At 42.7% G+C, this 13,100-nt stretch overlaps 1 protein-coding gene across 1 annotated transcript in view; it reads right to left on the bottom strand.

The window, feature by feature from the left end:
* LOC126088470 (protein madd-4-like) overlaps nt 1–13,100 on the bottom strand; it is a 474,106-nt gene that overhangs the window by 230,204 nt on the left and 230,802 nt on the right. Inside the window, exon 11 of the mRNA XM_049906612.1 lies at nt 7,292–7,632. Within this exon, the coding sequence (XP_049762569.1) occupies nt 7,292–7,632 (341 nt within the window). The remainder of the gene's footprint in view (nt 1–7,291; nt 7,633–13,100) is intronic.

Genomic DNA, 13,100 nt, shown 5'->3' with positions numbered 1-13,100 from the left:
CATTAGTCATAATTTATCTGATGATTTAAAACATCTTGTCTCACTTTACATTGTCAAACATTTTTTTAGGCTGACAAATCCTATGAAAGTGCCTTGACTTTTCTTCTATTACCTATAATTTCTTCACACTTACTTTTCTGTTATCTGTATCTGATTGTCGAACATCTGTGATTACCTGTTTTACAGATGCCTATTGCCCATCAACTGCAGAACATACTGTGATATTCATTATCACACTATCTACAGCCTCAGGGAACTAGGAATACACTTCGTCACTCCTCAATACGCCAGTATCCCACTTCCTTTTAAACTGATGCTTCCTGGTATTTCTCTTAAATTTCAACCTACTCTTCATCATTACTAAATTATGATCTGAGTCTATATTTGCACAGGATTATGCCTTAAAATTCAATACCAAATTTCGATTCTCTGTCTCACTATGATGTAAATCTCATAGTTATAGAAGGAGAAAATGGTAAAGGCCTGAGAATAGCATTTCTAATGAATCCAAATAAAGTGACAACATGCCCTGGATAGAAATGAAATGTGTCACATATTTATGGCTTACTCTACCAACTTTTCCCTGAAATTTCTAGTTATTTTCAAGCTGAATTTCAAAATTTCTTTTTTGTATGCAAGAGCAAATTTTTCTTTACAATCTTTCACACATAGTTACTTGTTAGTCATTATTTGAAGTTCAGCTAGAATTTAAAACAAAATATATACAAAACTCCAGATATAATGTTCAACAGTGATACTCAGAGAATCAAACTGGTGAAAAAATAAAGTTGTAGCACATTTGGGTAAAAGAAGGGATTGGCTGATAGGTCACATCCAATGAACTTCTTCACCTTTGCTTACATGACTCCACAAGTGCCTGTTTCTGAAGCAGAAACTCAGAGTGGTTTGTTACAAATTGACTCAGTACATTTATTTTCCTGAATGAATAGTTCAGGTCCTCCCTGAGTTTCTCAGAATTATCCATGTCTTTCAGAATTACCCAAGATTTCCCTAACTTTACCCATAAATTCATTTTCCCTCAGAGTTATTTCTGATTTTCCAGGTAAGTTATCCTGTGTGAGCCTGTAGAGTAAAGATAACACAGCAAAGTATGTAAAATAAGGGAAAAGCAACCACTAACCTATAGAGGACTGCCATGCAGCACAGAAAAATGTTAAAATTAGCTCTTGAGCTCTTACTCTTTTTCTAGTAAGAGTACGTGCATTCATATGCACTATCACACAGACACCCAAACATACATGCTTGCAATAACAGCAAGTCTGGTTATTGAATATGTCACAGACAGGCACAACAAACAAGAACACCAGAAATATTTTCAGCTTTTGGACAAAGTCTTTCTTGAGCAGTAGCACTCTCACACATTTACACAACAAGTCACACACACATGGTCACTGTCCTTGGGCACTTAGGCCCCGCCGCAACTGCATCTGTTGTGAGTAGCAATATAGCTGGGGCCAGTAGTGAGGGTAAGGAGGAGGCATTGGGTCGGGAGGGGGAGGTATAGCCAGGAATTGGTGGGGGAAGATATTTTTGCTCTGTGTGGGAGTGTAGAAGGACAAGGTGAGGACAGATAGGGTTGCTAGGAGCAGCATTGGGAGGCTGTGCAAAGGGGGAGGCGTGGGTGGTGGAGGAGGGGGGGGGGAGGGAGGGAGAGAAAATGGGGGAAGAAATGAAGTAGAAAAGATCTGTACCACTACTCACTTGGAAATCCCGAATTTCTACCTGCCAACTTCCAGACTGAAATGATTGCCCTCCTGCCCTCCACGAAGATTTTTTTTTTTTTTTTTTTTTTTTTTTTTTTTTTTTTTTTTTTTTTTTTTCAACCTGCATTTCCTTAGAGGCACCAAACCCTGCCTTGCAGACTTGCTACATTTAGCCCGCCCTCCAAAACTCCCTCCCATCACGCTACAGAATCCAGAGCCTCAACAGACCCATAACACAGTTATCGGGCTGTCCTCGAAAAGCCTCAGAACTATAAAAGTATCAGTCCTTTCCAAAGACCTTACCTTTTGCTCTGCTCCAAAATTCAGTCACCTGGCTTGTTAAGGACTTTCTCTCTTTCTCCCAGTCCCTACAGTGGAAACACTTTTTCACAATTAACCCTACTGACCAGACTCCATCCAAAACCAATATTGAATGCTGCCTGACTCAGTTTATTCCTCCATCCAACCATGACCCACTCTCACTGCCTCCAAATCCCCTCTTGTTAACATTCCACAATTTCATAAGCTCAAACCTTGCCTCAACATCATTCCCAAAATGCCTCAACATTGGAACCAAACTCAGATCCACAAAAGGAACAACAATCCACCACCTAAAAACTGATCCTGCTTGTATAATTCTACTTCCAACAAAGGCTCCACCACTATAGTAATGAACCGCAGGAATTACCTGGTGGAGCAACTTCATCAACTGTTAATCTCTATGGTTATGAACTGCAGGCATTACCTCGTGAAATGACTCTGCCAGTGGTCAGATATACCCATCTAGAAACTATTCCACATTGAACCCATTCAAGAACTCCACCAGGTTCTCCAGCCCTCTTCAAATCCTTAGGTCCACCCCAGAACCATTAGCCTGAGTCTCTCTCTATCTCTCTCTAAAGTCCATAAAATCAACCACCTCGGAACCACCACTGTGGTTGATTCCTATGGTCCCACAGAGGGAATTGCTGCTCTTGTGAACCCACACCTTCAGTCTACCTATAACTTACTCTCCTATATAAAAGACACCACTATTTCCTCCACTGACTCTCCACAGTTCCTGTTCCTTTATGACCTGATGCTCATCACTGCCAATGTCATCTCTGTCTATGCTAATATCTTCAATGCCCATGGCCTTGCCATTACTGAACACTCCCTCCCCAACACTCAGCAGACTAAAAGTCTTCAACCTCTTTCCTGGTCATCATGAGCAACTACATCCCTGTGGCAACCATGACACAAAAAGACAAGAACAGATCAAATATGCTCACAGTCAGTACAAGCTAACTGCATCAGGTATCCACTGTTGTGCACACTTCTGGCAACACACATGGCATACACAGGTGTGGGTTAGTAAAAAGTAACATACAATGTGAGCTGGACTATGGTACTGTGCAGACACTTATTCAGGGGGGCCAATTCTGTGAACCACAGACCATGTGAGTCGAGCTCCCTACCAATGCATTCAAAAGTTTGTTTAGCACTTTCCATTCATATTTATTTCCGTTTCATCATGTCTGCAAAGTGCATAGCACTCCCATGATTGTGAAGAAAGTTCACTTTGTTTCAGTCACACATCCATTGTTCTTCAACTGTCATGCAATCAGTCGACACACTAATCACTGAGGAGTGTGTATAACCTTCGTGACAGTGATGAAATGGAACTATTGTTCAAACACGTTTACAACTTTAGCCAGGTAATAGACACTACAACCAGAATTTATTTTATGAAGTGTTCATTTACTCATTTGTGCTGAATAAATTCGTTTACAGCAAGCATGTACTTTACGGGATCCTGTCACCAGCCCATCACTATTACCTACTTTCTGAACATAGTGCATGGGAGAGACAGTAAAACTGGCTCACTGCACAATTGACAAGTAAATGGTGATACATATTCATTCCACTTCTCCTTGAAGTCACACTTACAAACAAATCCATGGTTCAGCAATGGGCACCTGCAGGGTACCATCCTTTGCTGTCCTATTCATGGGCCTTCTCAAGGAACCCTTCCTCATCACCCAGAATCCCCGATCCGTCACCTGGTTCAGATTCATTGGCGACAACTTCACAATTGGGACTGAAGATGAAGACATCCTATCCAAATTCCTCCAGAACCTAAACAACTCCCCCCATGCTCTCAACCCAGTCCTCAGCAGCCCAACAAGTTACTTTCTTTGATGTTGACATCCATCTCAAGGATGGTTACATCAGTATCTCTTTTTACTTCAAACCTACCAACCACCAATAATAACTCCACTTCAACAGATGCCAGTCATTCCGCACCAAGGAGTCCCTTCCATAAAGCATAGCCACTTGTGACCATCATATCAGTAGTGATAAGCAGCCCCTCTCCAAAGACGCCAAGTGTCTCACTGAGATCTTCACAGACCCAAATTACCCTCCCAATCTTGTCCAGAAGCAGGTCCCTCTTCCCTTGTCTCTCCAGTTGTCTACCACCTCCCATATTCCCACTGTCTGGCCACAAAGGAGCGCTCCCCTCATGACTCAGTACTACCCAGGACTGGAGCAACTGCACAACACACTGTGCCAGGGTTTCAACAGCCTCTCATCATGCCCTGAAAACAGGAATATCCTACCTGCAATCATTACCATCCCTCCCATGCTGATATTCCATTGCCCACCAAACCTTGCAATAACTTTGTCCATCCCTACTCCCAATCCCTTGCCTCATAGTTCATATCCCTGGAACAGACCTAGCTGCAAGACCTATCCCAAAAATCCTCCCATCACCACCTACAGCAATCTGATCACAGGTATCTCCTCTCTCATCACTGGCAAGTTTACCTGTGAAAGCAGTCCTGTGACCTATAAACTAAGCTGTAACCACTGTGCCACAGTCAATGTGGGCATGACTACAACCAAGCTGTCTGTCTGCATGAATGGACACCACCAAACTGTGGCCAAGAGACAACTGAACCACCACATTGCTGAACATGTCGCCCAACATTATGTGCTTAATTTTAATGACTGCTTCACAACCTGTGGCATCTGGATTCTTCCCAACAAAACTACTTTTCCAGAATGAAATTTTCACTCTGCAGTGGAGTGTGCATGCTGTTTTGAAACTTCCTGACAGATTAAAACTGTGTGCCAGACCGAGACTATAACTTGGAATGTTTGCCTCTCGCAGGGAAGTTCTCTACGAACTGAGCTACCCAAGTACAACCCACAACCTCCCCACAATTTTACTTCCGCCAGTACTTTGTGTCCTACCTTCCAAATTTCACAGAAGTTTTCCAGGTGGAAGTGAAATTGTGGGGACGTGTCGTGTGTCATACTTGGGTAGCTCAGTTGGTGGAGCACTTGCCCATGAAAGGCAAAGGTCCCGAGTTTGAGTCTCGCTCTGGCATACAGTTTTAATCTGCCAGGAAGTTTCAAAACTTCTTTTTCTGAACTGAAGGTGTGGGAACCTTCATGACAACCTAACTTTGTCCTTGTAACCTCCCTGGGCACAATCTTCATTATCTCCTGTCCTCCTCCTGCCTATCCCCTTCCCTGCTCCCATTCCAGGAATCACATGGCTTTTATCCTGCCAATATACCCACAAGTCCTTTTCTCACCTTCTTCCGTCCTTCCCCCCCGAACTACCCATCCCCATCCCAGCTAGAGTGCTGCTCATTTCACATGCAGTCGTAGTCATTGTCATACCTTAGTGCCTGGAGACAGTGGTCATGTGTGTGTGGGTTCTGCTCCTGAAGAATGAGTTTGTTTGAAAACTGAAAATATTTCTAGTGTTCTTTTTCATTGTGCTTGTTTGTGACACAGCACCTCCTCTATGTGCTGAGAAGCAATACTTCGTTTCCATGTAGATGTCAATTTGAATCCATATTTTAGTGAAAATAAATAACCTTATCAACCACAGAAATGATTAATAAGCATAATACTAATGAAGAGACACAGCCATTTTGCATATAGTCAAATGGATAATGAACTGAAATGAGTAAGGAAGCTTGATGATCTTGTTTCTGTTTTTTTCTTTTTTTTCCCCTACAGTATGTAATTAAGATGTGAAACATGTATATGAAACAACTACCACATCTCAGTACATATGTCTGTTCATGATGTTGTTAGTAACAATGCATCTTATGCAGCTGACTTGTTAGAGGACCATGAAGATCAGAAGATAAAAGAAATAATTATGGTGCATACTGAGGAATAAGACAGTCATTTTTCCTTGCTCTATTCGCAAGTGGAACAGGAAAGGAAATAAATGACCATTACTGATACAGGGTACCCTCTGCCATGTACTGCCCAGTGGCTTGCGGAGTATGTATGTAGATGTAGATTGTTTTAATTTTTTGTGATCAGAGTTTTATAACCTTTGTAACATCACTTGCTGGTATATGCTGTTGTGAATGACAGTTTTATATATGTGGTAGATTTAATAAAATTCTGAAAAATTATGAGATTTATGTAGTCAAACAATGGAAAATCCAGGATGGAATGTACCAGAGAAGGAAAGTTGCTACTCACCATACAGCGGAGATGCTGAAATGAATCACGATAGGCACAACAAAAAGATTGGGGTCCGGTCACTAACATCACCTATACAATCAAAGGCAGGGCTACCTGTGAAACAAGTCATGTGATTTACAAGCTAAGCTGCAACCACTGTGCTGCATTCTATGTAGGCATGACAACCAACAAGCTGTCTGTCAGTATGAATGGCCACCAACAAACTGTGGCCAAAAAGCAAGTGGACCAACTTGTAGCAGAACTTGCTGCCAAACATGATATCCCTCATCTCAATGACTGCTTCACAGCCTGTGCCACATGGATCCTTCTCACCAACTCCAGCTTTTCTGAATTGTGCAGATGGGAACTTTCCCTGCAATACATCCTACATTCCTGTAACCCTCCTGGCCTCAACCTTCATTAGTCACTGTCCTCACCCATCCAGCCCCTCCCTGTTTCCTTTCTAGCACTACACAGCCATCATTTCACCACCACACCCAGTCTATTAATTTCTTTTTATTTCTCTCCTTTCTGCTACTTACCCCTCCACACCTTCTCTTCTGCCCTCTGTCTAAAGTACAACACTTCACTGTCCGCTACTCCCACCATACTATACCTCCCCATCCCCCTCCCCCCCCCCAGCCCCAGCCTCCTCCTTACTCCCACCCAGTTGCCACTCCCATCATGCACTGGTGCTGCTGCTCGCAGTGTGGTTTCAGCTCTCTGAGACTGCAGATATGTGTGTGTGTGTGTGTGTGTGTGTGTGTGTGTGTGCGCATGTGCGCGCGCGTGTGTGTATGTGTGTCTACAGCTGACAAAGACCTTTAAGGCCGAAAGCTACAATTGTGTTAATCTTTTTGTTGTGCCTATTGCGACTCAGCGTCTCCGCTATATGGTAAGTAGCAACTTTCCTTCTCTGGTATTGAGATTTATGTAAATTTTGCTTGTTAATTCAGCCAAACACCACAGTAAGAGACAGGTAGAATATAAAATGCAAATGAGTTTATAACTTTTTTTTTTAATATGAAAGTTTGCCATAACGCATATGAGAGAAAATTACATAGATTACAACCAAGAAGCTTACTCACCTTAGACCACGGTTTTGTGTGCCACTTCACTGGGCAGTCTAAGACATTGCAGTATTGCCTGTCTGGAGGAGGTGGTTGTGGACACATGTTGTTAGGCACTATCACAGTGTTTCCTCCACCTCTTGTGACTTCATGTATGCACATAACTTCTCTTGTCCTTATTCCAATGCCACATGGCTTTGAACAAGGCTGAAAGTCAGAATAGTTCCATCGTGGAGGACAAGGGTGATCATTACATGTTCGTATCAGTACTTCTGGTCTGGTTTCTTTGTCACACAAATACGGACTCACTGTCTTTTGGTTGTTGTCTTGTACACAGGATATCAAAGATTCTTGGACACCTGGGAAAATACAGAGATGACAATGAAAACCATCAAAAGACTTTTTGTGAAAAATACTTACAAAATATGCCGAAACAAGGATAAATTATAAACCTCACTAAAGTCTCCTTAAAAATCAAAGTTTTTTCTTTTAATTAGTATTTTAACATATGTATTATACATTAAAACAAAACTATATGTTAAAACAAAAATATTCTGTTGTGTTATATGATATTAATAACTAGAACTTTCCTCTATCTCCATATTAAAGATGACAATGACAATACCCCTGCTTTCTTCTAAGGTATTCTCAAATGGAATAGGAACAGTTGCCTATCTTACAGAATTACAGCACTTATAACATATAGACTGCAGTGGGCACATTAAAAACAAATTGTAAACTATATTAATGATAACTCAATAATGTAGGAAAAGACAGATTGCTACTTACACAAAGAAGACAGCAAAGTTCAGACAGACGTAAGGAAAAGACACTTAAACAAAGCTTTCGGCCACAGCCTTCATCAGTGAAAGAGAGACATGCAGCATTCACACAAATAAGCAAGCACACCTCATTCACACGTGGTGACTGCCAGGGTAGGAAGAGAGATGAATGCTGTCTGGTGGAGTGTGCGGGGACTAGACTGCCAACAGGTGCAGTGTCAGGAGGTTGAGGGAGGAAGGTGGGAAAAAAGTAGCAAAAATGGAGGGGACCAGGGAGATACAGGCAGATGCATTGGCAGACAGCTGCAAATAAAAAGGGTGGTAAATGAGGAGATGATAAGACAGAGGGGGTGGAAACTGCTGGATGAAGGATGTGGGGGTACGTTACTGTAGGTTGAGGCTGGGAGAATTACAGGAGTGGAGAATGTGTTGCAAGGACAACTCCTATTTGTACAGTTCAGAAAAGCCACCAATCACCAACAGTACCTGCATTTTGACAGCTGTCATCCCTTTCACACCAAAAAATCTCTCACATACAGCCTGGCCACCCAGTGACAGCATAGCTGCGGTGACAAAAACTCCTCTACTCAGTATGCTGAGGGTCTCACCAAGGACTTTGGACAGGCTCTACCCCCAAACCTAGTCAGCAAATAGATCTCCCGTGCCATTTCCCCCCACATCCCCAATACTTGTACCATCCCCAAGAACCAGCCAGTAGTGTCCCCTTCATCATCCAGTACCATCCCAGACTGGAACAACTGAACAACATCTACATCTACATCTACATCTGCGTCAATACTCCGCAAGCCACCTGGCGGTGTGTGGCGGAGGGCACTTTACGTGCCACGGTCATTACCTCCCTTTTCTGTTCCAATCGCGTATGGTTCGTGGGAAGAACGACTGTCTGAAAGCTTCCGTATGCACTCTAATCCTCTAATTTTACATTCATGATCTCCTCAGGATGTATAAGTAGGGGGAAGCAATATATTCGATACTTCATCCAGCAACGCACCCTCTCGAAACCTGGCGAGCAAGCTACACCGCGATGCAGAGCGCCTCTCTTGCATAGTCTGCCACTTGAGTTTGCTAAACATCTCTGTAATGCTATCACGGTCACCAAATAACCCTGTGACGAAACGCGCCACTCTTCTTTGGATCTTCTCTATCTCCTCCGTAAACCCGATCTGGTACGGATCCCACACTGATGAGCAATACTCAAGTATTGGTAGAACGAGTGTTTTGTAAGCCACCTCCTTTGTTGATGGACTACATTTTCTAAGGACTCTCCCAATGAATCTCAACCTGGCACCCGCCTTACCAACAATTAATTTTATATGATCATTCCACTTCAAATCGTTCTGCACGCATACTCCCAGATATTTTACAGAAGTAACTGCTACCAGTGTTTGTTCCGCTATCATATAATCATACAATAAAGGATCCTTCTTTCTATGTATTTGCAATACATTACATTTGTCTATGTTAAGGGACAGTTGCCACTCCCTGCACCAAGTGCCTATCCGCTGCAGATCTTCCTGCATTTCGCTACAATTTTCTAATGCTGCAACTTCTCTGTATACTACAGCATCATCCGCAAAAAGCCGCATGGAACTTCTGACACTATCTACTAGGTCATTTATATACCGTATTTACTCAAATCTAAGCCGCACTCGAATCTAAGCCGCACCTGAAAAATGAGACTCGAAATCAAGGAAAAAAAATTTTCCCGAATCTAAGCCGCACCTGAAATTTGAGACTCGAAATTCAAGGGGAGAGAAAAGTTTTAGGCCGCCAAATCGAAACAAAGTTGGTCCATTTTAATATGAGACACAATTTAGGTCGAATGAATGAATGACGATACAGGTAGAGTAGTTTGGTTCGAGTCGTAAGCTTAGCAGTTGAGCTTTACCAGGTAGCCATTGCTATGCGTCAGGCGCTACTTTCGTATTTATACGGGTACCCTTCCTTTTTCACATGCTTCGTCTGGTTTGAATTGATTGCTTATTTTTCTTTGATCTGATAAGTGCCGTTTTCTTTGTTATAGGTGTTTACGTCACTCTAAGCTGAAAATTCATTACTGTACTGTGTCATGCATTGTTTGTCACATTCTGATAGTGTGTGTTTACGGCCTGTCGCCGCTCGCGGCATGGCTTGCTTTTGTGCGCGCTACCGCCGCTTACAATTAAAAAAAAAAAAGAAGAAGAGAGGAATCGTCTCATTAACGAAACAATGGCAAGAGACTGCTATTTGTTCTTACTTAAACTGCTGCTTTCTTTGATAGTGATCAACAAGAACCAAATAATAGATTGCGAATGATAGAAGATGTTCTGAACGAGAGTTTCGCGAAAATTTTTCTCCGTTTGAAAATCTTTGCAGACGCTTTAGTACATTACATTCTCCACGGAAATTAGAGTCATCTTGGATTTAAAATCTAGTCAATTGCCGAGCTTCATTTTTGGCTGTATTACTATTAGGCATAAGAATAATACGATTATAAACATGACATGATATGTATATTCTTCCGCGTTTGCTGTTGTCTCACTCTAGTTTCGTAGTTTATTAGGCAGACAGGATTTAAATGAGATAGCAGCAAACACGAAACAATACATGGCAAAATGTTTATATTTGTATTATTCTTATGGTGAAGAGAATACTGCATGTGATTCACAATTCATAAAAGTTCCTATTAGCAACCATCTCTTCTCACAGCTAGGAAAAAATTCAGAATGTAGAGTTGGCCATATTGACAAACATCCCAAACGGCAAACAGTCTTGCCAGTCGGATTTTCGTAGTACATTGAAATGCTCCTACATTCGAAGATGAACAATACGGAATTTGTATTTACTTCATTGGATAATGTATGAAAATACAGTGGTCGAAACTCGAGGCAGAGAAAAAGCTCGTCTTTTACCTTTTTTTTTTAAATTTATTTACTGACGCAGAGGTTTTGGTGCCAGTATTTATCTTTGTGCCTACAAAGCATGCCTGTGTAGCACTACATATATTCGATGGCAGATGTTAGTTGTGGCGGCACCCATCAACATTTTTCAGAACTTCCGCTTGCTTTGCACTCGATTCTAAGCCGCAGGTGGTTTTTTGGATTACAAAAACCGGAAAAAAAAGTGCAGCTTAAATTCTAGTAAATATGGTATATTGTGAAAAGCAATGGTCCCATAAGACTCCCCTGTTGCACGCCAGAGGTTACTTTAACGTCTGTAGACGTCTCCCCATTGATAACAACATGCTGTGTTCTGTTTGCTAAAAACTCTTCAATCCAGCCACACAGCTAGTCTGATATTCCATAGGGCTTTGATTACCTATCATCATGCTCTGAAATGGGTGACTGCCTATGTGAGATACTTCTCACCCCTTGTAAAGGGGTGTTCTGACTCCCACACAACCTCCACAACATCCTAGTCCTCCCTATGCCACTCCCAGTCTCAACCCCTTGCCTCAAGCATCATACGCATGTGGAAGATCCAGGTGAAATACCTGCCCAATCCACCCACCCAGCACTTCCTATTCCAGTCCAGTCACAGGTTTATCCTATCCCATCATGCACCAGGCCACCTGTGGAAGCAGCACATCATTTACCACCTCTGTTGCAATCACCATACAGCTTTTTATATTGGGATGACTGCCAACCAGCCACTGCCAACCTGGGGTCCAGAGCAAAATAACACAATTGATTTCAATGGTTGCTTCACTACTTGAGCCATCTGGATCCTGCCCTCCACCACCAACTTTCCTGAACTGCGCAGATGGGAGTTATCCTTAAACACATTCTCCGCTCCTGTAATTATCCCGGCCTCAACCTATGAAAACATACTGTACCCACACCTTCCAATCAACAGTTTCCATCCCCTCTGTCCTATCATCTCCTCATTTCCCACCCTATTTATTAGAAGCCCTATGCCAGTGCATCTGCCCGTCTTTCCCTGCGCCTCTCCTTTTTTGCTCCTTTTTCCCCACCTCCCTGCCCCACGATCACCTTACGTTGCACCTGTTGGCACCCTAGTCCTTGCACACTCCACCAGCTAGCTTTCATCTCTTTTCCCACCAATACACTACGAACCCTTCCCCTTTGCTGCCTCCTCCTGACTGTGGCTTGTATCCCACATGCTAGTTGCATTCCGGACTGAAATTGTAAGTGTCTTTTAATTGCGCCTGTCTGCAACTTGATGTGTCTTCTTTACGGTGAGTAGCTATCTGTCTTTTCCTACACTGTTGATAATCCTACCTGGAGCTTCCATTGTTTAATGATAACTCAGGTAATTAAAGCATTTAGGTATTGGTGCACAGCTTTGAAATTCACAAATTTAAAAAAAGTCAGTATTACGAAAAGGAGAGACTCACCATATAGTGGAGATGCTGATTGCAGATAGGCATAGCAAAAAGACTGTCAAAAAAAGTACGTTTTTTAGCCAAAAATGCCTTCATCTGAATTAGACAAAATACATACACACTCACGCAAACACAACTCACACACACATAAACACAGTCTATGGCTGCAGAGGCCAGCCTGGGAGCAGCAGTGCCTGATGGGAGAAACAATGCAGATGGTGGGGTTAAAGAGGCTGGGGTGGGGAGGGGGAGGGGTAGCAGGGTAGGGGAGGGAGGTGGTAAAGTGCTGTTTGTTGGAGCATAAAGTGATGTGGTGGAGTGAATGTAGAGCAAATAGATGCCTTCAGGAGGTGAGATGGAGGGTGGAGAAGTGGTTGGGGGTGGGGGCAGTGGAAAAGGAGAAAAGTAGAAAGGCTGTGGGTCCATTAGTGGACTAGAGACCATGTATTGCTGGGATGAGAACAGGGAAGGGGATAAGTGGTAACGGACAATGACTAATGAAAGTTGAGACCAGGAGGGTTACGGGAACATAGGACATATTACAGGGAGAGTACCCACCTGTGCAACTCAGAAAAGCTGGTGTCGGTAGGTTCGGTGGATGGCAGTATACCACTGTGGAAGGGTTGGGAAGGATACTCCACATTTCAGTGCACCATGAGAAACCCTGGCAGAGAATGTGATTCAGTTGCTCCAGTCTTGG

Source organism: Schistocerca cancellata, chromosome 6, assembly GCF_023864275.1.
Source record: "Schistocerca cancellata isolate TAMUIC-IGC-003103 chromosome 6, iqSchCanc2.1, whole genome shotgun sequence".
Lineage (NCBI taxonomy): Eukaryota > Metazoa > Arthropoda > Insecta > Orthoptera > Acrididae > Schistocerca > Schistocerca cancellata.
Note: the sequence above shows the minus strand (reverse complement) of the source record. Positions and strands in the feature narration are given on the sequence as shown.